At 32.0% G+C, this 27,548-nt stretch overlaps 1 protein-coding gene and 1 long non-coding RNA gene across 2 annotated transcripts; both read right to left on the bottom strand.

Moving 5' to 3' along the window:
- Positions 1 to 3,588: 3,588 nt before the first annotated feature.
- LOC143056017 (uncharacterized) lies at positions 3,589 to 5,672 on the bottom strand. The gene is made up of 3 exons (XR_012972205.1): positions 5,558 to 5,672; positions 4,438 to 4,494; positions 3,589 to 3,690 (listed from the first exon to the last, which is right to left on the bottom strand). It is a non-coding gene; the product is annotated as an uncharacterized LOC143056017 (long non-coding RNA).
- Positions 5,673 to 6,663: 991 nt separating this feature from the next.
- LOC143056161 (uncharacterized) lies at positions 6,664 to 24,777 on the bottom strand. Its single transcript, XM_076229244.1, has 10 exons — positions 24,482 to 24,777; positions 21,153 to 21,222; positions 18,584 to 18,733; positions 17,280 to 17,429; positions 13,709 to 13,778; positions 11,358 to 11,458; positions 8,930 to 8,987; positions 8,090 to 8,196; positions 7,590 to 7,670; positions 6,664 to 7,223 (listed from the first exon to the last, which is right to left on the bottom strand). Exons 1-10 carry the CDS (start codon positions 24,530 to 24,532, stop codon positions 6,664 to 6,666), a joined length of 1,398 nt encoding a protein of 465 aa, XP_076085359.1. The 5' UTR covers positions 24,533 to 24,777.
- Between the last annotated feature and the right edge of the window lie 2,771 nt (positions 24,778 to 27,548).

Raw genomic sequence — 27,548 nt, 5'->3', positions numbered from 1 at the left:
TAGGGTAGTACAGAATTCAATTTCACGTTTAAACTCTACGAAGTTTGGGGCATATAAATATTGAAAATACGCTGCACAGCCCTATAATTTGACCTTTGACTATAGTGCGTTTGAGATTTCCCTTTCTAGGATATAATTTGATTCGAAACTAAATTGGAAAAATGTTGCAGTTATAGCCGTAGACGGAGTTCCAAAAGGAAATAGCATTGTCTAATTTACAAAAATGCAACCCATAATGTGTAATCTGAAAGATTTCAATGTAAAGAGTCATTTGGTAAAGCCTAACGTTCTGAACGTTTTTGCTCATGTCAGATTTTCTCTATTCACAACGATTTCCAAAATAATCGACCAACTCGCATCTACCTTATGTTGTATTTTTGCAATGCTGGTCTTCTTGGTTGGTAGGTAGGGTCACCAGCCATATTTACTTTAAAACTAGATACCCTACAAATGATAGTGACCAAGTTTCGTTTTCAGAGACAAATTTTTGTAAAGGTTAATAGACAAGGACATTCGTCATTAAATGGCAATTACTCCAATATGAAGTCGTCGGATGATTTATTCCATTCCGTTTTAATTGTAGACGATGTTTTGCAGAACATTTGTGTTTATTTAAGTTTCTATCCATCTATCACAGTTATTAAGATCTAAGGTAAAAACACAAAAAATAGTAAAAATAATTATCAAAGGGCAATAACTCAAATAAGGAATCGACTGACGATTTTGAATATTTATTTTATTTGTAGAACTTGTCTTCCTGATAATTTTTGCAATGAAAAGTTTTTCTTTATGGATAGCAGGAAAAAAAGAAAGAAAATGGTAAAATTTGTCATGCAAGGGCAATAATTCTTTTTAGAAGTCATCTGACAGTTTTAAACTATATAGACAATAAGTATTACTCAAAATTTTGCTCGTGTCAGATTTACTCTATTCATAACGATTTCAAATAGTTTTTTTTATGCTTATGGTTTTAATTTGTAAGTTAAGTCTAAGTAATTAATGACGTTTTTATTGTTTCTAAAATTTAAAACTGATTAACGAACGCAGAGCATCGAGCAAATATGTCTTCCCGGAAAATTGTTCCTTTTTAATTGAATATAAATATATGAAGCACACATAGATATAAAACGTGATAATGAAGATGATATGCCTGCAAAATAACCTCAATGAAGACAACAATATGTAATACTGTTTATAAAGGGAAGACAGAAATCTACTTAGTTGGATAAAGTATGTTTGGAATGTTTTTAATGTTTTTAATGTTTTTATCATAAGTTACATCTTTCATTTCGATAGGTACAAATGTATCATGAAGATACAATACATTAAAATATACGTATTGATCCGGTACGTGTATCTTGATGATCAAAACAAATGCCATGTAAATGATTAACTTCTTACGTCTCGAAAACATGAAGTGTGGTTTGATCTGTAGTTGGATGCCCTAAAGTGACCAATTGACTAGGTGTGGATTTGCAGGGCGGTTGGTTTATGCAATGCTGACGTGTGATTCACGCTTCTGTTTGATGTCATACTATAACAATTGTGTTCCCATGTACTAAGTGTATTTTGAATAACAATTTGCATCTGTCGGGGCATCATTTGACAAATTGTGTCTCCCAGACACAATAATTTCTCAAAGTAAGTTCTACATTGACTTTTTTATAATACTGTTTCATAAGGGTGGGGTGCGGACCACCACTTTGTCTAATTTATCTAGATTTGCCTTTTCAATCAATTTTTAATATTGTTATCTATTATCAACGATGAAGTACGTATATTGTTGACTTAAAAGAGGGACAAGAGATACCAGAGGGACAGTCAACCTCATAAATCGAAAATAAACTGACAACGCTTGGCTAAACATTGAAAAGACAAACAAACAAACAATAGTACACATGACACAACATAGAAAACTAAGAATAATCAACACGAACCCCACAAAAAACTAGGGGTGATCTCAGGTAATCATAGGTCATGGGTCTATGTTACGAGTCGTTACACTAAGGTTTGTTTTAAGACGTTTAAACCTGATGCATTTGTTACCACCTGTCCTAAGTCAGGAACCTAATGTTCAGTGGTTGTCGTTTGTTGGTGTGGTTCCTTAAAGTTTTTCGTTTCTCTCTTTTTATATATAAATTAGACCATTGGGCCTAATATAAAAAAGAAGATGTGGTATGAATGCCAATGAGACAACAATCCACAAAAGACCAAAATGACACAGACATTAACAACTATAGGTCACTAGTCATATTTTGAGACCTTTAATAACTTGCTGTTTGGTGTTAGCCAAGGCTCCATCTTGAAGACCGTACTTTTCCTATAATGGTTTAATTTTACAAATTATGACTTGGATGGAGTGTTGTCCCATTGGCACTCATACCACTATTTCTTATATCTATTTATTGCAGAATTGACGAATATTAATGCTTTAATTCGAGATATGGATAACTTCGTTTCTTTTTTTAAATCAAAATTTTGTATATGTGATGAGTTTATTTTAATCTATAATCTAACTAAAACATATAAGCAATGATATTTATGTAATTCAAATAAATAATTATACTATTTACAATCACACATATATTTCAAAAATTTTCATATCTACTCACTAAAACATATAAACTGTTTATTAACTGTCTTCTCACTTCCAACGATCGATGCCACTGCTGGTGGACGTTTGGTCCCCGAAGGTATCACCAGCCCAGTAGTAAGCACTTCAGTGTTGACATGGATATCAAGTATGTGGTCATTTTTATAAATTCACTGTTAACAAAACTTTGAATATTTCGAAAAAAAACTAAGGATATTTTTAACCCGGGAATGGATTATATTAGACGTATTTGGCACAATGTGTTGGCATTTTGGAATTTGATGCTCCTAAATTGTGTACTTGTTTGGGTTTATAAATATTTTGATATGAGTCCTATGTAGACGAAACGCGCGTCTGGCATACTGAATTATAATCCTGGTACCTTTGATAACTATTTACAGAGCATGTTTTCATGTTTCAACACATGGTCCTGTTATGACAATTGGCAGTTTGTTAATTTTGTAAAACCCACCAAACAGTATGCATGCACGAAGTCTGTCAATATCTTTATCATATTGTGATTGGTGATTATTGTTATCTTGTTACGTATTGTAAAAAGTAAAATCACAAAAATACTGAATTCAGAGGTAAATCAATTTGGGAAGTCCAAAATCACTGGCAAAATCAAATAACAAAACACATAAAAAACGAATGGACAAGAACTGTCATATTCCTGACTTGGTACAGGCATTTTCAAATGTAGTAATAGGTAACTGTTAAAACTTCTGTTTTTATTACACATGTTATAGTTTTTAATTCTGTTTTTTTTAAATCATCGAAAACAAAATAAGAGAATCTGCAACAAAATAGATATTACAAATGATAGCAAGCAACATGAGCGCCAACCCATTCTTATTACAGTATGGCATAATCATCTAAATTGTTAAAACATGTTTACAAATATTTTCAATCGAATGCTGGACATATCACATGACACTTCTACAAGCGTTGAAGATTATTTTTATTGTTGATAAGCAGGCTTTACAATTCCCTGGTTTATAGAATAATTGTTCTTCAGAATCCGTTGTTTCCACTAATGTTGAAAGTATAGGTTTCGATTGAACTTGGTAATTCTTCTGTTGCCAAACTATCAAAGACTGTAATTAATTTATAAGAGAAATGGTAAAAACAAATCAAATACATATCAATTATGTTAGCAAAGAAATCAAACAATCATTTGATAAGCAATGGTCAAATGAATTGAATTTCGACAAAATGATTTGTATCGGCAATATTTCAAGCAACATTTGTTGCTATTGATGTTCGTCCTTTAAGGGCAAAGGACATTGAATCAGTTGGTTTGTGTTACATTTTTAAAAAGATCTTTTTTCTAAAATCATTTAGTAGATTCTTGATGAACATGTTTGCAGCATTGCATAACATGCATAACTATAGTGTCCCAGTTCACGATTACAGATTGAAAATTCTCGGCAGTTGCTATATGAACCGACCGGACAAATAATAAACCTGCTGTATCTCAAATTGGTACAAGTATTTTCGAGAGAAAATTTTGGATTTAACCGGGTTTTATAATCTTCATATTGCATTATGGTTGTTTATAGATCTATAAAGTTTTAAATTGTTACTGCAGCTGCAAATATAGTATAATTAAGAATTTTAGGTAGAAATACAAACAGAACATCAGGGGAAAAAGAAACAAATCCAACAGACAGGCAACAAAATATACAATTATAAGTTCAAATGTAATATTTTGTACTCCTGTCAAGGCAAAGTGTTCTCTTGAGCCAACAGGAAATAAATACAAAAAAACTACACACTTATACAACTATGGCATTCATCAGAAAATATTGTAAAAAAATACAAAAATATGCATCTCGACTTACCAGGGGAGTGCATTGTAATAAAGCTGCCGGACATTGGATCATTATAGTCCTTGGTGTCTAATAATAAAATATATATGCTTATGAAAAAAAAGTAAAAACACAAAAATACTGAACTTCGAGGAAAAATTTAAAAAAGGAAAGTCCCAAATCAAATGGCAAAATCAATTGTTCAAACACATCAAACGAATGGATAACAACTGTCATATTCCTGACTTTGTACAGGCCTTTTCTTATGTAGAAAATGATGGATTGAACCTGGTTTTATAGCTAGCTAATTTTAACCTCTTTTCACTTGTGTGACAGTCGCATCAAATTCCATTACATTGTCAACGATGTGTGAACAAAACAAACAGACACAATAAGTAAACATGTCACAAATAGGGGTACAACAGTCAACATTTTGTTATCATCTTAATCACTATAAAAACAACAAATGTAACGAAGAAGCACAAAAAGGCATACATCAAATTTAACATCCTCATGAAACGATTGATGTCTTTATATTTAAAAATAGGCTTAACAACATTATACTTAATAAGAGTTCGATTTGGTCACTGCATGGTTTTAACTTAAAAGCTTTCCTCTTGTAAGTGTTTTTGTATGTTCATATTAGGGTATAGTATTCAAAAGTATACTATACGCTGACAATTTTTTAATTTCAAGCCTTGTACTTTCGTTTTGCATTCAAATTAAAAAAGGACAAATCAGTGTAACAGTCACAATAATCACAATGTCTAAGCCCGAATTTTTATTTTGCTGTTTGATATTTCTGTAGACGATTGATAAGTAGTGTGTTTACAGCAGAGTTTTTACGACAACAAAAGACACAACAATAGTAGTATAGAGCTCAGCTTAGCTTTTTTGTCCTTCTGTTCAGTAATATATGTTTGTTTGATTCTTATAAACATATCCATTAGTGTTGAGTGTTCACAACCATGTGTGTTACTCTATATTCCTGATGCATGTGTCTGTCCCAAAGTCAGGAGCCGACAAATCTGTAGGTCTTTTTAGGGCTGTTTACATAAAAATGCTCGTTTCAGATTAGAATTGATTTTTACTATCAACATGTACTTTTGTATATTGATAAAAAGTATAATATTAAAACTATATATAGACTTACAGTTTAAAGTGCTAGACTTGTATCCACTTGAATAGCTGTTATTAACATATTCTGTTAATTATGAAAATATCATAGTTCAATATACTGAAGAAATAAAAACAATCTGAGCCTAAGCTAAGATAGTCATGTAGACAAAAGGTATCCTTTAAAACTGATGTTAAAAAAAAACAAGATTTTCCTTGTCGACATATCAATGTATATGCATGATTCAAATTACAGATATTTTAGATGTTTGCTTATGTGTTTTGTCTGCATGCCTTTACGAGTTTCGTTGTTACATATTTGTTTTTATAGTGTTAACACAATGCTGAGTGTTGTACCATTATTTTGACATGTTACATATTATACATGGTTTTTTTCACACATCGTTGACACTATATATAATGGAATTTGATACGACTGTCATACAAGTTAGATGTTTAGCTAGCTACAAAACCATGTTTAATCCACCATTTTTTAAATGAGAATATTTGCCTGTACCAAGTCATTATTTTTTTAATTCGTTTGATGTGTTCAAGCTTTTCGTTTTGTCATTGGGTTATGAGCTTTCCGTTTTAAATTTTCCAGGAAGGTCAGTATTGTTGTGATTTAACTTTTCTTGGTACGGCAGATAGCATTTTAACATAATACGCAAATATCGCTTGGTGTATGCATTTGTCCAAAGAATGTCAAAGAACAAACACAAAATATGTCATACTCATCATACACCGATTTTCAAACCACCAGTAAGGCTCATTCAAAAAGTTCGAAGGCCTAATTAATAACGAAGTAGAAGAACATACAATTAGATTTAGAAATATTGTATTTAAAATATACTGTGAAATAGTAAGACAGTGTTTGTGTTATATATAATTATGATTATCAATTCGAAGTTTACAATGCTCTAAAAGACTTTAAACAACCTGGAATCCCTATTGGTATAAATTATGCCGTCCTTCACTCTCTTGTTTATTTCTGTTCGTCAGATTAATTTAATCAAGACACGTCAGTAAGAGTTAAATGATATAAAATATAGTGCAATACCCACAAAAACACATGCACATCATTTGAAAACATTACATTTTTGAAACTAAAAACATATTTAAATTAATAGTCATCCCCCAAAATCAGATTACGTATTTAAGAATGTATAAACATATCACACATAATTCTAGATTACCTTCGGAAGATACTGGTTCATGATATGGATGCATTCCTGTCTGTTTATATGCAAACCCAAAGTGTTCATTAGCATCTGTGTTCCCTGACTTTATGTCTTTGTTTGATAAAACATTGTTGCAGTTTTCGTCTTTTTTCTCCAAATCAAACATCGGAACCGTCGCCACAGAGTTTTCGTCTTCGGATTCAGTTGGTATTCTTCGAAGAGTACGTCTGTTGCTTAGTGGATTTGTTTTATTTTCTCCTGAAAATACTTGCAGTTTCAAATTGTCAATCTGATCCTCGATTGATCCATCACACCTAACATGGTCCAGATCGTTGAAATGTGAGACTCCAGAAATCAGCTCTGAAGGACTTCCATCAGTTGAAGATGATCGCGAATATTTATTATTTAGGTAGTTGTCGCCAGTCTGATTTTCTATGGTATTTACATGATTGTTTTGCAATATAGAAAGGTGATTATGAAGAGCATCTTGTCTTCCGTCATGTGGTTTGTCTTGCTGTGCACCTGTAGTTGAATACAAGCTTTATTTTTGACAAATATCAAGAAGTTTGTAAGGTGAAGTATTGAGGCAAGTATTTCAAATTGGATATGTGAAAGGTTATTTCTCCATGGAAATATATGACATTACTGTTATCTAAGTTAATCTCATTAAGTGCTTATAAAATAATATATATGTAATTATTTATTATATCTACATTATTTTATTTGGACTCAGTTACAAATTATAATAAGAGCTGAACAAGATCAATATTTTCTTTTATGTGATAGCACCTGTTCACATTTACTCAGTTTCATTCATAGGCAATAATTAAAAAGATTCAGACGAGATAAAGATAAAAACTTCAAAAGTCGTATTTCCTATGGCTTTACCTTGATTTCCATGCAACAAAGGTAGATGATGATCCTGGAGAGGAATCGGTCTTCCATCTTGTTGTTTGTCGTGTTTTGTACCTGTAGTTAGACAAAATCTGTGTTTTGAAACAGATACGAAAACTTGAAGACTTTGAAATGATGAAGCAAGTTTTGTTTTAATAGTGTAAGAAAGTCTGAGAGATTACCTATTTCTGTAAGTTACACCTCCTTGATTTGATAGAGTTAAGTCTTTAGTTTCCTTCGATGTGTTGTGTACACTGTTGTGCGTTATTTGGTCTTTTTTTTCGGTTTTAGCCATGCGTTGTCAGTATTTTTTTAAATAACGTGCTAGAATGTCCAAAACATATAGTTCGCATTTCTTTTATAAAGGTTTATCTCATAAACAAGTAAAAGGGGCAAAAACAATAAAAGACATTTCAAATTTAGAATTTCTTTTAATAAACATGTGAAAATTAAAATCTTATAATTGCAATTGTTATCTCCATATATATGCTTACCATTTGTAAGACTGATGCTACCAGAAAAGGATATACCATTTTTTCTCTTACATATAGTTATGATGAAAACTGACAAAACAACCAGCGACACTCCAAGTACTGCGATTCTGAAAGTTATGAAATATTGTGTCACTTTATAAAAAAATCATATTCCGAAATATTTCAGCATCCAATTGTTAAGTGTACTACGTCTTTCATTTCTCAACCGATAAACCAGATTCATTTTGGATGCATACTTGTTGAATTGTTTGTTACTGGCTTTGAGCTTGCTTTCAGTATCTGCAAGTACTCTCATCTCGGTTTAGTTCAATTTGTGTCTTAGTGTTTTGTAACTTGTACTTATGTTTTGTTTGGATCATATGATTCATTATAGTTTGATCGTATGTATTGTTGTTACACTATTGTGAGAGGTTAGTAAAGGATTGAGTGCCAACACACATGTTGTGGTCCGCAAAATTATGTGTTTGCTTGTTACAAACATACACCATTATAAATGTGATTGACTATTGGGGCTAGATGTCAAAAAATGTTTTGTTTGTTTGTTGTTTAATACAGAAATCATGCCCTATATTTTCTCCTTTAAATTATTTTCCATTAAATGTGTTTTGACCATTGTTGACTGTTGTAAACTGACCTATGGTTGATATTTTTCATTTTTATTTGCTGGATTGTTGTCTCAATAATAACACATATATCCTTATTTCATACAGTAGTAGTAAGATCATGTAGATAAAAGCTTAAACATATAATAAAAGGTAATATAAACAATATTTATAACGGGTTATTTAATTTAATGTTTATTTTTTGTCGCTATTACTATTTAATTGTCAAAATTCTCACATTATAAACATCTTTGAATTGTCCTTCTGTACCGGCTTACTACTTCTTAATTTGGAAACTGAAATGAAACATTTATTTAAACGTAAATGAGATGGAAAAAACTATTAAGTGTTACTTTTGTCAACTGGGCCGTTTTATTTTATTTCAAGTCGTCAACTTTCATAAGCAGTTATGCTTACTTCCATTGTCTAAAATATCATCAATATGAATATTATAAGTTGTATTAGATTATCTATTTCATGAAACTCATTTACATATAAAATGATCGATGGCGCGTCATAAGTTTTTCGAGGAAAAAATAACATAGGTGATTTTCTAGTAAATGTCAACACGACGTGTTTATTACTTTCTCATCATATTTGCACATGATAAATATAGTTCGAGCAGAAAAAGACTTTAAGATATTGTAGCAACAAACAAAAAATACAAAACAAAACATCAACATGTTGAATATAAAAAAGAAGATGTGGTATGATTTCCAATGAGACAACTGTCCAAAAGAGACCAAATTGACACAGACATTAACAACTATAGGTCACCGTACGGCCTTCAACAATGAGCACAGTCCATACCGTATAGTCAGCTATTAAAGGCCCCGATAAAACAATGTAAATAGTTATCAAAGATACCAGAATTATAATTTAGTACGCCGGACGCGCGTTTCGTCTACACAAGACTCATCAGTGACGCTCATATCAAAATATTTATAAAGCCAAACAAGTAAAAAGTTGAAGAGCATTGAGGATTCAAAATTCCAAAACGTTGTGCCAAATACGGCTAAGGTAATCTATACCTGGGATAAAAAAAATCCTTAGTTTTTCGTTAAATTCAAAGTTTTGTAAACAGGAAATTTATAAAAATGACCACATTATTGATACTCCTGTCAACACCGAAGTGTTGACTACTGGGCTGGAGATACCCTCGGGGACGAAACGTCAACCAGCAGTGGCATCGATCCAGTGGTGTAAATAGTTATCAAAGGTACCAGGATTATAATTTAGTACGCAAGACGGCAAGACTCATCAGGACGCTCATATCAAAATATTTATAAAGCCAAACAAGTAAAAGTTGAAGAGCATTGAGGATCCAAAATTTCAAAAAGTTGTGCCAAATACGGCTAAGGTAATTTTTGCCTGAGATAAGAAAATCATTAGTTTTTCGTTAAATTCAAAGTTTTGTAAACAGGAAATTTATAAAAATTACCACATTATTGATATTCATGTCAACACCGAAGTGTTGACTACTTGGATGGTGATACCCTCGGGGACGAAACGTCCACCAGCAGTGGCATCGACCCAGTGGTGTAAATAGTTATTAAAGGTACCAGGATTATAATTAAGTACGCCAGACGCGCTTTTCGTCTACACAAGACTCATCAGTGATGCTCATATCAAAATATTTATGAACAATTAAACGAGAAAACAAACGGCCTTATTTGAAATAAAAACAATGAACGAAAAACAAATATGTTACACAAAAACAAACGACAACCACTGAATTACAGGCTCCTGACTTGGTACAGGCACATAAATAAATAATGTGGCGGGTTTAAACGTGTTAGCGGGATCCCAACCCTCCCCCTAACCTGGGACAGGGGTATAAAAGAGGGACAAAAGATACCTAAGGGACATTCAAACTCATAAATCTAAAACAAACTGACAACACCATGGCTAAAAATGAAAAAGACCAACAGAAAAACAATAGTACACATGACACACCATAGAAAACTTAAGAATAAACAACACGAACCCCACCAAAAAACTAGGGGTGATCTCATGTGCTCCGGAAGGGTAAGCAGATCCTGCTCCACATGTGGCACCCGTCGTCTTGCTTATGTGATAACAAATCCGGTAAATAGTCTAATTCGGTAGGTCACATTCATGAAAGGGAAAGGAATTGTAGTTACGACGTAAGGAACATATCCGATATCATTTGGGGTTATTCCATAACGGTCAACCAACTCATGATGGCGTCCGTAAAATTTACGAATGGATGATTTCAACTTCACCATTTGGAACTCTTGGTTTAATAGCTTCCTTGTGAGCAGCAACCGTCTATCAAGAAAACTATGATAGGAAATGCAAGCAAGGGAATAACGTATCAATTGGGAGATATATACCCCGAATGCAGGTGCTGCTGGAATGTTGCCACTTAGAAATGGAAAGTTCACAATTGGAAAGCTGAAATCATCTCTTTTGTCGTAAAGTTTTGTTTTCAACCGACCCTCATTGTCAATTTCTAGTATAACAGTACAACATAAGAACGAACTATTAAAATCAGTTGAAAAAGGTTTAACTCATCCGATGGACAAAAATACAAGTGGAAGTGGCCATTGTTTATAACAATGTATAATACAAGTTGTAAAATTTATAAACCCTTGTCAATTACAAAGGATTTCAAAGTCATATCTTGTACGTCATGTACTTACCTATAATTGAAGTTTCCGTCGACAGTTGATGATGTGGTTCCGCATTTATAAAATGTTCAGTTTGTAATGATTGAATATTTTTCTGGGGCATTAAGTCGACACTATAATGCAAATTTAATATATAAGTAAGATATATACGAAAAGTGAATATAGATATGACAGTGGCTTTTTTGATTATTTTGATTATCTTTCCAACAACGTGGTTTCCTTTTTACACATTGGAAAATAAATTTCTGATTGTGATAAATAGACTACGTATTCGTTCATTCTTAAATACACAATAGCTTTTTTAAAATGTAAATGATTTTCTTTGTAATCATAAAAATAAGAAGCTATCAGGAATGATTGCAAATGAAACGACTCTCCACAAGAGACCAAATGACACAGACATTAGCAACTAAAATTCGCCGTACGGCCTTGAACAATGAGTACAACCCATATCGAAAAGTCGGCTGTGAAAGGCCAAAATAATTACAAATGTAACACCATTCAAAACGAGAAATCTGACGACCTGATTTATGTACAAAACAATGAAAAACAAGATATGAAGGATATCGAACAGAAGCGAAAACAGACTGAAAAAATATCAATGAAAAAAAAAACAGAATAAAGCTATTATAAAGCCAAAACATTTCGGGCATCTCCCATACTAAGTCTGGATGTTGACAAAAATGCAACGACTATTTTCATTTGATTTGGACACGTTGTACATGTAAACACTAAAATATTGATTTTGAAGCCGGTATCAAAAAAGTGTATTTTTCAAAACAGACAATTATTTAAAAAAAGGGACACATTGTGCTTTGTAAAGTATGGATATATTTTGCAAAGATTAAAATTAATACCGTTTAAATGAACTATAGAAACCCCGATACATTGTAAGACTTTAACGTATCTATAAACATGATATAGATATAGGAAGATGTGGTATGAGACTCTCCATTCAAGTCACAATATACAAAAATAAACCATTAAGGTCAAGGTACAGTCTTCAACACGGAACCAATGCTCTTCACCTTCGTTCTTTATTTGGCCTTTTTAACTTTTTTGGATTCGAGCGTCACTGATGAGTCTTTAGTAGACTAAACGCGCGTCTGGCGTATATACAAAATTTAGTCCTGGTATCTATGATGAGTTTATTTATAAACACTGGGTCGATGCCACTGCTGGTGGAGATTTATTTCCCCGAGGGTATCACAAGCCCAGTAGTCAGCATTTTTTGTGCTGACATGAATTGTCATTGATATGTTTATATTTATAAATTTACTGTTTACAAAATTTAGAATTTTTTGAAATACTAAGGCTTTTCTACCTCAGGCATAGATTACCTTAGCTGAATTTGGCAACACTTTTAGGAATTTTGGTCCTCAATGCTCTTCAACTTCGTACTTTATTTGGCCTTTTTTTTTTTTTTTTTTTTTTAACTTTTTTGGATTCAAGCTTCACTGATGAGTCTTTAGTACACGAAACGACCGTCTGGCGTATATACAAAATTTAGTCCTGGTATCTATGATGAGTTTATTTACAAACACTGGGTCAATGCCACTGCTGGTGGAGATTTATTTTCCCGAGGGTATCACAAGCCCAGTAGTCAGCACTTTTTGTGCTGACATGAATTGTCATTGAAATGTTTATATTTATAAATTTACTGTTTACAAAATTTAGATTTTTTTTTAAATACTAAGGCTTTTCTACCTCATGCAGAGATTACCTTAGCTGAATTTGGCAACACTTTTACGAATTTTGGTCCTCAATGCTCTTCAACTTCGTACTTTATTTTGCCTTTTAAACTTTTTTGGATTCGAGCGTCACTGATGAGTCTTTAGTAGACGAAACGCGCGTCTGGCGTGTATACAAAATTTAGTCCTGGTATCTATGATGAGTTTATTTACAGCGAACAGCAGGCTATATATAAAGGGCTCCAAAAATGACTAGTGTAAAACCATTCAAACGGGAAAACCAACGGTTTAATCTATTTGAAAAACGAGAAACGGGGCACACTTATGAACAACACAAACAAACGACAATGAATTTGTAAAATATTGAAATACAATTAAGCCACATCTTTAAGATCATATACAAAACAATAACAATCAAAACCAAGGAGTAAACAAAGACTCACAAAAATCAAAGGACATTTACATCAACAGTTATAAATAATAATTAAGAAACAACACGAACTCAACTAAAAACCGGAAGTGAAATCAGGTGCTCCGGAAGGGTAAGCATTCATTCTGAACATTTGATTATAATTGCTGTCTGTAACACTGAAGTATATCATATTATTCATTCTCTTAATGATGTGGTAGCACACTATCTAATTATATGAATACATGTATTATGCACAATACCTATTTTTATGTCTGCATGGTCCGCATCCTGTCACATTTTTAAAGGTACCATTTGGACATGGACTACAAACTGAAATATAAACAAAACACTCGAATTTATTAATTGATTCATTACAAACCAGTCAGGACTCTACTTCGTCAGAATTATCTCCCCATTACGCCAGTTCATTTTCACAATCGTAGAAATGGAAGCCAGTGTAGGGATGACGCGCTACCAATTTTGCTCATTGAAACCGATAAATTTATCCACATTGCACCATTACGATCCTTATATCATGTATATGTCAGTTGTATTTTAAAAGACAAATGTATCAACTAGCTAATGAGCATCAGTTAATGATCTTGTCTGCATTGATTCAACTTAAAACTATTGTCTGATCGGTTGTCAGGTGGTTTTTTTTCGAAAATTGATAAACATTTAAAAAAATTCTAATTAAAAATTTCGTTGAAGGGCAGACTAGATTTGTTTAGTTTTTAAAGACTATAAACCCTAGTTTTCACACACAAAAAAATATATTTTTTCAAAGATATGCATTTTCATCATCCAACTCGAAAGACTGTCGTCAAGTACTCTCAGTAAAAAAAATAGCTATTCGAACACACCTTCTCTGTTTTTGTGACTCATTAGATAGGTATTTCACTTGACACATATATTTCATCATTTAGTAGATATTTTTTTGTGTTATAAAGTCAATCTGTAGCTTTGATATATAAAAATAATAGAATTTGAAGCGAGACGATGTATGAAATAATCTTTCTTTGTACGATATCAAGACAAAATATTCAACTCAAACACGCCCTAACATAAACAGGTGCACTCGATTTTCTCTTTTCGATATAATTGTTATCCATTTTTTGGAATTTTTTCTCGAGTCACATAATGGAAGGGCAGGCACGAAAATTTGTGAACTAATAGATTGGATTATGGCAACGCTTTACTTTATGGACTACCAGCTTACATGATTCAGAGACTACAAAGGGTTCAGAACACTGCTGCGCGAGTGGTTACAAGAAAAAAGAAATACGAACACATTACTTCGACACTTGAGTCTCTTCACTGGCTGCCTGTGCAATACAGGGTGCAATACAAAATATTATTATATGTATTCAAGTCCGTGAAACCTGAAGCGCCATTATATCTTAGTGAACTTGTAAATTTATACAGGCCATCAAGATCATTAAGGTCTGAAAACAACTTAACACTCGTAACTCCTATTGTGCGAACCAAAACCTACGGCAATAGAAGATTTGATCAAGCAGCGGCCATCCTTTGGAATGCATTACCAAAAAAACTTCAAAATGCAAAGTCAGTGCCTGTATTCAAAAAGAACTTAAAAACTCACTTTTTTCGACAAGCATTTTTAATCCCTTAAATTCGTTTCTGTGATACATTGTGCCATAGACGTTAGCCTGCTTTTGATTTATCGAACCTTTCTTTTAACTGGAGATATGTTTCATTTATAATATGTACATTGTATGTTTTTAGTAGCACACATATTTATTTTCATTTCAGTAATTATATTTTTACATGGTTATATTCCTTTTTCATCTTTTGAATACGTTTTCAAATTTTTAACTTATATTTGATAATTTTTAATAGCAATCTTATTTTAGACTTTTTTGGCTATTTTATTTTACCAACTTTATTCAGTATAATTTTATTTTGATTCATTGATATATATATTCCCCTTTTTTGTAAAAATTTCCACATTATTAATCCTTTTATCTAGGAAAGTTTTAACACTTAAATATTTATTTTGTGTGTTCATGTTTTATATTTTTATCACTGTCTGTGTGTATATTTCGTTTAACATGTGATGTAAAGCGCTTTGAGTAATATTGTTTTAGATTTAGCGCTATAGAAAAATTGTAATAATAATAATAATAATTGATATGTTTTCCGTCCGTGGTAATTTTTTCCAAAAAATCGGAGGTTATGCATTTTATTCATCCAACTTGAAAGATACCCATGTCGTCGACTTGAAATCTAATGGTTCTGCTTAACTGTGTACTAGATAAATTGAAAACTTATGCAAATGGTATCTTTAAAATAAAACACCTCGTAATTGAGAAAAAAATTGTAACTTTGTTTGTTTCTATTAACTTTTAAAAATTTTGTCACTATAGTAAACAATACAGTACACATTTATCGCCTTCTCTAACAAAGAGCTTCGATTCTTTTGTTCTATTTCAACCAGGTTTCCGACTGAAACTATCAGAAATATGTTTTAGTTGTTTTCATATATCGTGTAGAAAATTTACATAAATACTATTCACTGTTTTCCATTCAAGAATTGACAGTCAATATAAAACCAAAATTGGGCAAACATGTACTTGTAGTTTTTATTTCGAAATTTACCTTAATAAAAATGAAAAGACTTATAGCCAATTTTAGACATTTATACAGGAAAACAGCTCCTTTTAAATTGGCACCAATTTACAAAAGGAACTTTGTTTTTTTATATCACAAAACAAAAAAGAAAACACTTTTGCTTTATGCATTGGGTCATGCAAAATCAAAAATGAAAAACAATTTATATTTATTTTTGAAAGTGAAAAACAAATGGATGAAAATCCATGGAATAATGTTTAGAAATTGAATAGCTAAGACTATATACAATAAATAAGAACTTACCACGTATTGAGTTTTTCTTATCGAAAAAGTCATTTAAATAAAATTACGAATGCAAATTAGGAATATGTCAAAGAGACAACAACCCGACCAAAGAGCAAATGCCAGACGAAGGCCACCAATAGGTTTTTCAATGCAGCAAGAAAATCCCGCTCGTGGAAGTGGGTCTAAGCTGGGCCCTACATAAAATGTGTACTAGTTCAGTGAAAATAGACGTCTCACTAAACTTCAAAACATAAATGAAATAAAATTTAAAAAGATACAAGACTTACAAAGCCAACAGACGTCTGACTTGAGACAGGCGTGACATTGCAGAGGGGTTAAACATGTTTTGGAGATTTCAATCCTACCTATCTTTAGCAAATGTAAAATAAACAAACACACAGTATACACATAGTAAAACTCAGTTTAAAATATGTAATACATTTTTTGTCCGTATCGTGCTTTTAACTACATAAGTAAAGACTCACAAAATGTAACATAGACAAATCGTATATAAATAAAAATGGTGGTTTCACTAGAAGGTAAACGGATAAATTAAAATTATAAATAGGTTATCATACATCATCGGCTTCAACATACAAGAACTATTCGTCACTGGATATTTAACAGTATATAAATGATTAAAACTTTGAATATCTTCTTAATAAATCATAATTTTATTTTTAACCATAACTATTAAGGCATATAAACAAAAGATGTAACTTTAAGGTGAGAAGCACTAATAAGAGCATTTGTCATTTTACATTTCATTTTATAAAAATAAAATGGTACAACACCTAAATTGGCATAATTATTCATCAACCATTAAACCGCTGATCCATGTTGTATTATACATGATTCAATTTCAATTTTTAATTAACGTTTATGCAGAAAATGTTCTAAAATAACGCCATTGGTGCTAAAAAGATAATTAACAATATTAAGATGATTACACACCTCCTTTTTCATTCATTGTGTGTCCAACTGCACATGGTTTCTTGCTGTCACATAGACAGGGATCTCCAAAGTAACATTTTGTTGTGTCACATCTACACCCGTTCAAACTGCCACAAAAGGCGTCTTTTTCCGTGCGTCTGTATGTTAAATCTGATTTGTATATATAAATAGTAATATTGATAACATAGAAAATACAGAAAGTCTGAAGATACATGTGATAAAACTACTAAAGATTAAAAGTAAAACTAATAGAGGATTTAGCTGTAAAATTTATGTTCACCGATTTGACTGAAATACCTTTATTTGATTTATAACATACAAAAATGTATATCTGGTATAAACGATTTACGTGTATGGGCGAGATAATATGCATCATTATTTCGTGTGTATTTTAGTCTAGACGTCATCTTAGTTACCATCGAAGTGAAGTGCGAATACTGCCGACGGTCATATAACTTGATACAAACATAACTAAAGATTTAAATAGACAAATAACTCATGCAATTGGAGTTGTATAGGTCTGTTTGAATTCATATTATAGTTTAAAACGATATCTTAATAGTTTGTATCTGTTAAAGAATGAGTTGTTAGTGAATCGAATCAGCCAATCAAATTGTAAACGATTGTTTCGCTTTTAATTTTGAAATTATATTCCTTTTTATATATTATATATGCCAGACGCCCGTTTCGTCTACAAAAGACTCATCAGTGATAAAACAATCAGCACAATAAATCACAAACAAACTCAAGTGGAAACAGAACAAATACAAGCGATAACGCTTCAGGAAATTATAAATAAACCTCCACTTGTATTTTGTCCGTCTGATGAGTTAAGCCTTTTTCAACTGATTTTTATAGTTCGTTTTTATGTTGTACTGTTATACCACTGTCCCAGGTAAGGGGAGGGTTGGGATCCAGCTAACATGTTTAACCCCGCCACATTATGTACATGTATGTACCTGTCCAAAGTCAGGAGCCTGTAATTCAGTGGTTGTCGTTAATTTATGTGTTACATATATGTTTTACGTTCATTTTTTTTTTATATAAATAAAGCCGTTAGTTTTCTCGTTTGAATTGTTTTTCGTTGTCATTTCGGGGGCTTTTATAGCTGACTATGCGGCATGGGATTTGCTCATTGACCTATAGCTGTAAATTTCTGTGTCATTGTGGTCTCTTGTGGACAGTTGTCTCATTTACAATCATACCACATCTTCTTTTTCATATTAAAAAAAATGACATTATTCAGTCCTTCATATACAAATAATATTAGTAGGACTGTTTAACATGTACGAAACAAATCTCACCTCTTGCAAGACATTCGCTTGTTGGGTTAAAACATACAGATTTGTTAACATTCCCAGTAGAAGAGATCAGATCAGGCTGTACCATACCTGACGTACATGGTTTACATAGATCTTGCATGTAATTGTCGGTGCATGGTTGGATCTCATTACCTGTAATACAAGAATTAATGTTCATGTTTCAAACTGATGACGTTAAGTATTCACTTTTTGGTGGATTGCCCCCATTATGCATTGCGTTCTCATTAATCGGTCAATTAGAATTCCGAATATTTTGAAAAAAGTAACAGACGTAGGGTGCACTCTAATGATACAACGAACAAAAACATACAATGGGAACATACAAGTGTTCAGTTTGTCATAAAAATGCAAATGCAAAGGATGAATTGTGTAAGGCTCTTGAATTTACCAAAAACTATCCCACCATTAAACGTTTATGGCTTTTTTTTTGTGCATGCTCAAATATACAATTTCAAAAATATAATTTAAAGCAAATAAAAATAAATATTCGTTACTTTTTCTTTTCATGTACATTATGGTGTATATTCAATGCTTCACAGATTTCTAGACAAAGTCTTAAAAAAAACGAAAAAAACCAACTTATTTTTCAAACCAAAATAATGAAATCGATTTATATATGAAAATATTTCATATCAGTTCCTTCAATTACAAGATAAATTTTAACCCGGAAAGTTGTTTATTTCATGCTTTTTGTACATGTTATTTTGCTACCTATTTGAAGATAAGCCTGGTTCTTTTTCCGATTGTAATATGATTGTAATTAACCACAGGATTGTTTGGCTTAATAATTATATTCAAGTACATATATATGCTCTATTTTAATGATATTCATAAGCAACAAAATGTAGGACTCGGAGGTGCGATTGGGGCTCTGAAGTTTGATTGTCACGCTGAAGTGCGATGGTCCACGGCGCAGTACGATGGTCCCTACACTAAAGTGCGATGGTTTAGCATGACGTTGAAATATTGTGAGGTTTAAATAGATAGATTCGAAGCAGGATGATAGGGTTGTAGATGAAGGGTTCATGCTAAATGAGAAAAGGGAGTGAAAAAAAGTAACAAACATTTCAAGTCCTGGAAAGTTTGTTGCATTACACTAGGAGGCAATTTATTGGAAACAAAGATCATGAAAGATAAACTTGACCAGCAAATGGGCGAACCAGTTTTTGGAATTATGCCACAACTTTTTGCACTATAAATAAAGTATATTTATCTTTTGTATATTAATTTTGATTCCTCTTTAAGTACACATGGACAACTTAATAAACATAATGGTTTGTTATATCAAGTTGATATAATGTTGTTTTATTTTCGAGATAGATCCTAATTTGTGTTATAACACCGTCGCTCGACTCATATTTTATTGTGGCTACTGTGATAAATGTCTACATCATGACTGCTTCCTATGTGTACTTTTTATCAATTAAGCGTCCCCATACTAATGCGTGCTAATCGGAAAAACTAATTGAAATTAGATTAAAAAACATTAAAAACAAATGATTCGACCTGAACAGAAGTTAAAAGATTTACCAAATACGAGGATGATAAACTACGGTTGTCAAATCTAAGGCACCAACCATTTGATTTTCTGGGGGGGGGGGGGGGGGGGGGCTATGGTTTTTTTTGGAAAAAAAAGTTTGTTTCCATGTTTTGGTGAAAAAAATAATTTGTTTTGGACCCTGAGAAAAAAAAAATGTTTGTTTCATCGTCAGCTGCCACTATATGTAATGCTAAAATTGAAAGAAAAAAAATTGTTTTCGGTTTGTCGCTAAAAAAATAATTTGTTCTTCGCCGAAGGCGAAAAAAAAAGTTTGCACAGAAAAAAAAACCATCGCCCCCCCAGAAAATCAAATGGTTGCTGCCTAAGGGCACGACTGACAAAGAATTTATTTTGAATCCAAGATTTTTCAAGTACCTTTTTTGTGTAATTTCTTAATATAGTTATTTTACATAAATGCATAGAAAAACTATACAAAAAATGTTAGCGTATTGCGAAAAACAAATTCTGACTAAGACAAATACCATAACCCCCCTTTTAGAATTTAAATGGTTGCTCCTTTTATGATACTGTTTCGTATCGTGTCTATTTTGCTTATATAATCAATGTCACAGACAGACAATCGCACGTCAGCGTAACCACCATCGCATTTCAGCGTAGCTATCAACAAAGCTAACGTCACAATGCCACCATCGCACTTTAGCGTGTAAACCATCTCACTTTAGCAAAGGACCATCGCACTTTAGCGAGGACCATCGCACTTCAGCGTGACCATCGCGGTTAGGAGTACCATCGCGGTTCCGAGTACTACATATTCATTATATATTATATGTACAATATCTAATTGTTTTTTTTAATAGTATTGCTTGTACAGTCTCTCATTAATCTGTTAAGATTGGCACGTACAATGTGAATTTAAAGTTTGTTATTATACACGTATGTTTTATGTACCTGAGACTTTAATAAAATATTGAATCTGAATCTTCAAATTCAAACCCTGATTCATTTGGGATTACAATTTGTGAAGTTCTAAACCAATTTGAAAAAGTTTACCTGGTTCACAATTAAGATATGGGATACAAAATCTGCTTAAAGTAGGGTAGTATACATAACTGCTCATAACCTGGAATTAAAAATTTAAAGAAAACAATCATATATTATATAATGGTATTAGCAGTTGTCGACGCATACCAACACTTTTTTTCGAATACGATTAAGCATACAGTGATTAAACAACAAAATCAATAACGTATCAGGAATATTTTCATAAGAAACCTTAATATAATCATTTTTTTTTACTGAATAATGACTTCCATGAAGACGATACAAAACATAGATAAATTTAAATAGGCAAATATTGGAAATCTACAAGGGTGTTTTTAACGTACAAGAGATATGGCTCTCTCTTAACACGGGTCAGCCAGTTATCGTCCCCTTCCGACGGACTATCATCGTTTCCTCAAGACCATACTCGCAAATGGTGTCAAGGGAGCGCCGAAAATTCAGTCCCTGAAATTTCATTCCAGACGGGAATCGAACCAGGAACCTTTGTGTTAGTAGTCCGATGCAATAACCACTACACCACGGCGTTCTTTAGATGCTAGTTAGATAACATCACATTCAAAGTAAAAAGTTAAATCACAAAAATAATGAACTCAGAAAAAAATCATATCGGAAAGTCCTTAATCACATGGCAAAATCAAATGACAAAACACAGCAAAAACGAATAATAGAATGGACAACAACTGTCATATTCCTGACTTGGTACAGGCATTTTCAAATGTAGAAAATGGTGGATTTAACCTGGTTTTATAGCGCTGAAAATCTAACTTTGTACGAAAGCCTCATCAAATTCCGTTATATTTACAATGATGCGTGATCTAAACAGACATAATCTGAGTAAATTTGTTGAAGATCAATTGGTTGCCTTCGCCTGAACTTTGGTCGGTTTGCTGTCTCTTTGAAACGTTTTCCATTACCATTCTCATTTTTGTCGTCAAACTGCATGAATGTTAATAATTTGATTTATGTCAGAACCTGGACTTTGCATTAAATTAGCGGTAGCAAGATGGATATTGTGAATACAAACTAATATTTAACGAGGAAACCCATTTACATGTACCTTGACCGTGTCTTCTAAGAGACATATATAGTTTACGTAAACATGAAGCAGGCGAAGACTTTATATATATATCCTTAGATCGGTCAAAGGGTTAATGCTTGTTTTAAAATAGAATCAAATACTTGTCAATGGACATTAATTACAATCAATAAATCTATCAACAAATTATAATTTTTTTTATATGTTACAATTTTCCTTTTTCATATTTGCCTTAACTCCGTAATAATTTTCAGAATCCCTACATGTATGCTGAAACTTTATTATTACTGTCGATGTTTCCGATGGACAAGCTTTCAATTTTCATGACTTAAGAAAAAAATGATGCAAAGTATAATTTATTGTAGTTTTAACATGAGTAGGCATTATATTCCAGATTATTTGTGTCCAAGCGATAGCGAGGGCTAAAATAACACGAATACAATGCCTACCCATGTTAAAACTATAATAAAGTATAGCTTGCATCAATTGTGTCGATTCTAATTAGGACAATTTAGGTGATTTCTATGTCCGATGTGTATAAGTGTAGAACATTAAAATTTTCTAAAGACTCTTCCAGGAACCTCCCTTTTTTGTTTGTAAACAAGCAAACGACTGGCACTATGATTTTTCAGAGGGAGGAGCCAGCCAGCATGACCGGTTGTCGTACCTAGGTCAAATATGTCAATTTCCAATAGCAAACATTACAGTCATAATAAATGAATTAGTTACAAAATGTGTATCATTTAAGAGTTTGGAAGTGTTTTAAGTTAATGAAATATATTAAATGCACGCCAATTCAATAAAAAATATTTTTCTGCAGTATGTGCAAATAAATTTTATTGGATTAAGAGCATGGGTTTATTCCCAAAGCCAAAGAAGCACGTCATATTAGAATTTTTAGTATAACTCGTTTTTTCCTTCACAGTTGATAAATTAAAGTTTCAATTACGGTAGATTATGGTAAAAACGTTAACGTAGGTGTTATCTATTTTTGGATTGCACAAACATTAATATTGTTGATATTTGGACATACGTTTCTTAAATATTTCGTATCATACAGCAGGTGATAGATTTATGTATATATATCTTGAATAACAAATATATCTTACAATGTTACAATTAATGTGTTTTTGATAAATAACGGTTTATTTATTATAACAAGAAGAGAAAATATTCATTAATTAAAAAAATCATATTTTATTACCGTGGGAATCCCTGTTTTTCCCAGGTTTTAAGCAAACATAAAAAAACCAAATCATTCAAAACGATATGCAAACGATACTTAAAAAAAATTATATATTTTAGATGAAAACTTTCAGTTATATATAATAAAAAGTATTGACATTTAAATTTTCACCTATGCGAAAAAATTTCCAAGCTTTCAGGTTTTCAAGTCATTGCAATCATTAATCATTTATGTCTTTGAAACCCGTCTGTAAATCTTAGTTAAATAAAAGGTTGAGTATAACTATTATTGATGCGCAATAGCGAAAATGCTATAAAGTTAACGTTAGTTGACCTTTTTAAGGAACATTTCAGTTTCTATCTTTATCTTCCCCGTGACAATCGGTACAAAAATGCAGTCAGACTTTGACAGACAAACATTTGAATCGATAAATGAATAAACAAAAGCTGCAAGATATAATCGTTGGAAAAAGAGTCGAAATTTAACATAGCAAATGTAATTACCTGTCAAAATTTATGTAATTAAAGATTTTTTTGGGGGTGTTTATCCATTATATGAACCGGAAGTGTTTGGTTTTTTTTTTATTGTTTAAACTTCTATTTTTGTATAGTTATTGTTGAAATATCTTCCCTGTTCTAAAATATTTCTTATTTTAATCATGTTTTGTGTTAGATTTAAATATTTATTTAATTTGAACTTTTCAGGTACTCAAGAAAATACTCTATGTACCTTAACGGTATATATTTATATTTGTGAGAGACAAGTGCGTATTTTCAGGATTCAGAAACATTTTTATGTCACATTGATTGCATCCTGATATGATAAAAATCATATACAAAATACATATTTAAAGACTGCTCCCATCTGAAGGCAAAGATTATTTTAAAAGAATGTAAATTTTTTATTTATGCTTTTTTGTGGTCAAAATCTGTTCACCTTTATCACTATCTTATAACAAACAATTATAAAAAAGTTGAGAAAGCATATAAAATTTTAAGTAATAATGACGATGTTGGCCTTATGGTAGAACCGTATAGCACCTTTGGAATTGTTTTAATATCACGATCATTTTATTTCGTATATACACATACATACCATTTGAGTCAAACTGACGATGAACGGAAAATACAATATAAAAGTCTTCATTGCTACGGTGAAAACACGTATAACTCAGGCACCTATCATAAAAAATGTAATTACATATTAACTGGTATTAAAATCCCCAATATATCTCGGTAAAATTTTCATTACAGCAGAAATATTTCATTTTTCACTGGACGAAATGAACGTCATAGTATCGGTAATATCCAATACATCCAATTTAGAAATTAGAATGTGTATCTTCAGCTGAAATAATCCTACAACAAAAACACGAATGTTCACTGCATTAATCTTTAAAAGTTTACCATTCTAAGGTGTAAATAACCTTGACCTAAAACTAATATGAAATAAACGTCTTTAACATGTTTCTTTATTATTAAAGCTACATATTCCTGCAAGGAAAATATTAAGTCTGAAACTACAAAGTACTGAAATTGAAACTAGGCAAGGACAATTATTAAAGAATGATATACTGATTTGTAATCTTATACATAAGTCATGGCAAATATGAATTTTAATTAAACACCAACCAGTAGGGCCTTTTCTAGGAAAAATATTTCAGCTTATTTTGTACACAATTGCGTCGAAATAAATATTGTATAATGTTTAATTGAATTGTCACCATTAAATTTGTGTACACGCAGGCGCAAACCTATGTTCTATGCTAAGCATGTTCAAGTTAGGAAATATAATTATAATTATAGATATTATTAATTGTATACTTTGACATATTTGAATGTTTGATTTGTTCAGGAAACTCTATACATTAAATTAAATTTTCAAATGGCGATTTAAAACGGCGGTATTGCATGGTTACATTTTATACTATCTAAAAACCGAGATATTTTGTAACGTCATCTTATAAACTTCTTCCAATTCCGTTCAAACTACAAATGAAAAATTTCAGTTGATCAAAATGTCAGTGTACATTTAAGATAGTATCGTCGTATAACAAATAATATGAAACAATGACTTGTAGTTTCACATGTATAAAACTTAATCACAATTAAACATGATAAACAAGGAAATGTTTCCTTTTATGCAAATTAAAGTAAATAGTGATGCCTTGTAAATTAGAATATTTACTGGAAGATCAATTATCATCATACAGTAGATAGTTATAACTTATTTACAAACAGATTCTGATCAGTATAGTGCTACATAATACAAATAGATCGTAATACATGATATTACTTTTCATCCAGAAGTAAAGTAAATAATTACCGGTATAAGCGGTTCGAATGTACTTAATGTTATATAAATACACCTGTTATATAGTCATTCTTCCCCCATGCCAGTTTTTTCAGTTTTTTTATTTTGGATCATTGCCATTCTTCCCCCGCGGAAATTTGGCAAAACGTATACGTATAGCCACTTTTCCCCTTTCACTTTCGCACCCTACACGTTCGCACCCAAGGTCCGTTTGCACCCTACACGTTTGCGCCCAATTCTACCGAGTTTTAGTAGGTGTATTACTATAAATACATATCATTACGTTTCTAAATAATGTGAGATTCTGACAAGTTTTTTTTAATTTGTATCATGGTAAGTTTATTGCTATAAAAAAAATCATTGCTTTTAATTAAAGTGTTGGATAAATCTTAATCATGTTTAGGTATTAGTAAAGGTTTAGTGTATTACAAAAATGTACTCTCTATATATTATTTTTTCTTCTTTGTCTCTAAATAAGGGGAGATTATGAAAACATTTTCATGTGTTTATAAAGTCTTAATCATGTTTTGGCTAGTGTATTGCTATAAATATTTCTTTGTCATTGTTTCAAAATGAATTGGGATACTTACAGAGTTTTATTATGTGTTGAAAATAGTTCGTAATCATCGTAACCAATACAAATTGGGCGCGAACGTGTAGGGTGCGAACAGACTTCGGGGCGAACATGTGAGGTGCGAACGTATAGGGTGCGAAAGTATATTGGGCGCGAACGGACCTGATACCGTTATTATTTCATTGAATATAAGTCTGAAAATTAAACCCTACAGTGTTAGAATTAGATTTTTATGCTGACAATTTTTTTTATCCCTCAACGGGATTTGAACTGTCCAGCACTATAGAGCACTTTACCACATTCGGTATATAAAATATAAACACGATTGTATAACATCCGTGATCTTCATATATTACAATCTTATATTATTACCACTGTGCAAATTTTAAGACTGATATATATTTTAACTTTTCTGCAATCAATTAAATCTTTATCCTGAATATGTATTTCATGTACTGTGTTATAACACTAGATTCTACAGCTGTCGGGGAAAAGAAAAACTAGTTCACCGAAAGCCGTTTTTTAGAGTTCAGAATAGCTATATATATTGATACATGTATATATATTATATATAGGAACCGAGTGGTCTAGACACAGTGCAAGTCGTGTAGTCACGGTTTTCCAATAACATCAGTTCGAATCTACATGGATATAAGAAGATGTGGTATGAGTGCCAATGCGACAACTCTCCATCCAAGTCACAATTTGTAAAAGAAAAACCATCATAGGTCAAAGTACGGTCTTCAACTCAGGGCCTTGGCTCATACCGAACAGCAAGATATAATGGGCCCCCAAAATGATTAGTATAAAAAAATTCTACGGGAAAAACCAATTGTCGAATCTATATAATGAACGAGAAACATTTATGAACTACATCAACAGTCCACTACTAGTCTTCCTACGTGGCCACTAGTCAAATCCACAAGTCTATCTACAAGCTATTTATATGTAGTCTTCTTTCGCCCACTAGTCCATCTACATATCCACCAGTCTACCTACGTCTCCACCGGCCATGTCCAAACGTCTGTCTATGTCCTTTAATCTGTCTACATGTTCAACAATCTACCCCTGTCTATGTGTCTACAAGTCTGTCTACATGTTTACCAGTCTGTCTACATATTCACCAGTTTGTTAATATGTTAACTAGTCTCCAATCGTGTCCAATGCTTTATCAACGTGTCCACCAGTTATTGCACATTCTAGAATTCAGCCGCCTGTCTTTGTGTCTACTGGTCTGTCTGTATGTTCACCAGTCTGTCTATCTGTCTACAAGAC

Source organism: Mytilus galloprovincialis, chromosome 13, assembly GCF_965363235.1.
Source record: "Mytilus galloprovincialis chromosome 13, xbMytGall1.hap1.1, whole genome shotgun sequence".
Lineage (NCBI taxonomy): Eukaryota > Metazoa > Mollusca > Bivalvia > Mytilida > Mytilidae > Mytilus > Mytilus galloprovincialis.
The sequence above is the reverse complement of the archived record's forward strand: the minus strand, read 5'-3'. Positions and strand labels throughout refer to the sequence as shown.

Bases quoted from the DNA above. Each gene is read 5' to 3' on its own strand.
- LOC143056161 (XM_076229244.1), bottom strand. From the start codon at position 24,532: ATGAAGACTTTTATATTGTATTTTCCGTTCATCGTCAGTTTGACTCAA. The intron at 13,779-17,279 runs GTGTGTAATCAT...TTTATATTTCAG, and splicing joins CACAATGAATGAAAAAGGAG to TTTGTAGTCCATGTCCAAAT. The intron at 8,197-8,929 runs GTGAGAATTTTG...CATAACTTTCAG, and splicing joins AATTCAAAGATGTTTATAAT to AATCGCAGTACTTGGAGTGT.